Consider the following 3,168-nt stretch of genomic DNA (forward strand, 5'->3'; position numbering starts at 1 on the left):
AAATCTATTGTATTCACGATGTGCATGGGAACCGGTTTGAGGGTGAGGATGTTACAACTGCCCTGGTGGATCATTACTCGAATTTCTTGGGGACCGAGCAGAGAGTTCATAATTTTGAAGATGAGGATCTTTTTATTAATACCCTAAGCCAGGACACGGCTGACCACATGGTTAGACAAGTGTCTCGAGAAGAGGTGAAATCAGCCATGTTTAACATTGGTGAAAACAAGGCCCCTGGACCGGATGGGTTCACGTCTGCGTTCTTCAAACATTCGTGGGATATTGTGGGTGATGAGGTGACTAATGATATTCTGGATTTTTTTCATAATGGTAAACTTCTGAAGCAGGTCAACCATACTATTCTCGCTCTGGTTCCTAAAAAGGACACTCCTAACTCGGTTATTGACTACCGCCCTATCTCTTGCTGTAATGTTCTCTTTAAGTGCATCAGTAAGATAATCACGGATAGGATTAAAGGGAGTTTGGATAAACTGGTCAGCATAAATCAGTCAGCGTTTGTTCCGGGAAGGAAAATCTTAGATAATGTTCTTCTAACGCAGGAATTGATGCATAATTATCATCTCAATCGGGGCCCAGCAAGATGTGCTTTTAAGATTGATATTCAGAAGGCATATGATACAGTCAGCTGGCATTTCCTGGAAATAATTCTTCATCGTTTTGGGTTTCATAGTAAAATGGTGAATTGGATTATGACATGCGTTACAACGGTGACATATTCTTTAAGCATTAATGGTGAGCTTCATGGTTATTTTGCAGGGAAGCGGGGTCTTAGGCAAGGGGACCCTTTGTCTCCGTATTTGTTTACGCTAGTTATGGAGGTTTTATCTCTCCTATTGCAACAAGCAGCCTCACATGAATCATTTAAGTTCCATGCTCGATGCCTAAAACAGAAGATCATAAATGTTTCTTTTGCTGACGACCTGTTCATTTTTTCTCATGGAGATAGTGCCTCGGTTAAACATTTAAGAGAAGCCCTTGACAAGTTTACGAAAATCTCGGGTCTGGTTCCTAGCCCGTCCAAAAGCACCGTCTTCTTCAGTAACGTTCCTCGGCATGTGAAAGATCAAATTCTGGCCATTATGCCTTTTCAAGAGGGGTCATTGCCGGTCCGTTATCTTGGAGTTCCGTTGATATCTACTAGACTGGCTGCTCGTAACTGTAAATCCCTTGTGGAGCGTATAGAAAGACGTATTGATAACTGGATGTCTAAGTCATTGTCGTTGGCAGGAAGACTCTAGCTTATCAACTCGGTTTTGGCAGCCATGTACTCTTATTGGGCTTCGGTCTTTATGCTTCCCAATGGTGTTATTAAAGATTTGGAGAAGCGTATGCGTTCTTTCCTATGGAATGGTGGTTCTCAGGGTTCGGTTCGTGCTAAGGTTGCCTAGAAGGATGTTTGCATACCGAAAGAAGAGGGTGGCCTAGGCATCAGGAGTATTATGGATGTCAATAAGGCCCTTTTGACGTCTCATATTTGGAGCATCGTTACTAACCGTACGTCCCTTTGGGTTCAGTGGATACATTCATATAAGTTGAAGGGTACAAGCTTCTGAGATGTCCAGTGCCGTAGTAACATCAGCTGGGGATGGAGGAAGCTTTTGGCTATACGCACTAGAGTTCGGTCTTTTTTCTGGATATCTATTCGGAATGGGCGCAAAACTAATGCTTGGAGTGATAATTGGTGTTCGTGTAGCCCCCTTCGGTCTTTTATCACCCCAAGAGTCTTTGCTAATGCTGGGTTATCTTTAAGCTCTATGGTTGCTGATCTTGTTACTGATATTGGTCAATGGTTATGGCCCCAAGCATGGTATGACCTATATCCGGTTCTTATTAATGTTGATGTTCCTCAGCTCATAACTGATGCGGATGATCGTTTATACTGGAGAGATACGGACGGTAAACTTCAGGATTTTGGAACTGGGGAGGTTTGGAATAGCTTGCGGCATAGAGAGGGGAAGGTTTATTGGGTCAATTCGGTGTGGTTCAGTCAATGCATTCCTCGACACTCCTTCCACTTGTGGTTAGTTATCAAGAATAAGCTGAAGTCTCAAGACAGGATGGCAGTTTGGGAAGCGGGAAGTGCTCCTAATTTGCAACTCATGTGCTGTCCTTTGTGCAAGCATGATCGTGATTCTAGAGATCATCTTCTCTTCCAATGCCCTTATTCTTCCGAGGTTTGGGGATTAGTTAGGAAGATGGTAGACATGGGAAGTGTTACGGATTCGTGGTCTTCGATTATGCTATGGATGGAACACAATGCACATTCAAAGACTCTGGATCATATTATTTGTAATATTTTGATTGCAGCGTCAACGTATTTTATATGGCAAGAACGGAACAATCGCTTGTTCTCTCAGCTTCAAAGGAATGCTTGTGCTCTCTCAAAGACTATCATTGATACGGTTCGGCTGAGAATTATGGGTTTCAAAATTGGTGGAGAACCGAAGCACAGGAAGACATTGGATACATGGCTGATCTCGAAGAATATGGACCTTGATCCGAGCTAAAGAGAGTTTATTTGTAGTTTTAGCCTAGTGTTTTGTGTTTGGGTCGTGCTCCCTTGTGTAGTCTTGTCTTGGTTGTGACGTTTTGTCGGGTTTTTTTTTATTTTGTTTGTTTCCTTAGGCTTGGTATGTCAAGTCTAGTAGTGTGTGTTGAAGTCACGACACACCCTGTTTTATTGGCGGGTTGATATAAAATTTCATCGGGGAAACCCTTTACCCAAAAAACACCACACAAGTCAATAGTATAGTATAAAATTTAAACATTATTACTATATTCCTTTGCACCTTTGTCTTAAATTAAAAGTTCTTTAACTATTTTTATAATTGGTTGTAAAAGTCTGAATATAATAATGTTTCTACTGTCGGGGTTGGTTCCGGTACAAACAATATTTATCCTACAAACCGTAAGAACAGATCCCAACACATAAAAAAAGTTAAATTAGCACATACCAAAAAAATACATACATAAAAGTAGCACTTTTAAATTATATTAGCACATGAAAATTAATCAAGATAATTGATTTTAGCACATATTTGAATGATATCAGCATTTTTCTTAATCAGCACATTGAAAACAAAAAAGATGATCCAAATAAAGAACTAATTGATTGTTAGTATAATCAATTTCTTCTATGATTTTTCA

General features: G+C 40.4%; 1 protein-coding gene across 1 annotated transcript; it reads left to right on the plus strand.

The window, feature by feature from the left end:
* The first annotated feature begins 1,775 nt into the window (after positions 1-1,775).
* On the plus strand, positions 1,776-2,528 carry LOC110908453. The gene has a single exon (XM_022153400.1). It carries the CDS (start codon positions 1,776-1,778, stop codon positions 2,526-2,528), a length of 753 nt encoding a protein of 250 aa, XP_022009092.1.
* The last annotated feature ends 640 nt before the right edge of the window (positions 2,529-3,168 follow it).

This window comes from Helianthus annuus, chromosome 4, assembly GCF_002127325.2.
Source record: "Helianthus annuus cultivar XRQ/B chromosome 4, HanXRQr2.0-SUNRISE, whole genome shotgun sequence".
Lineage (NCBI taxonomy): Eukaryota > Viridiplantae > Streptophyta > Magnoliopsida > Asterales > Asteraceae > Helianthus > Helianthus annuus.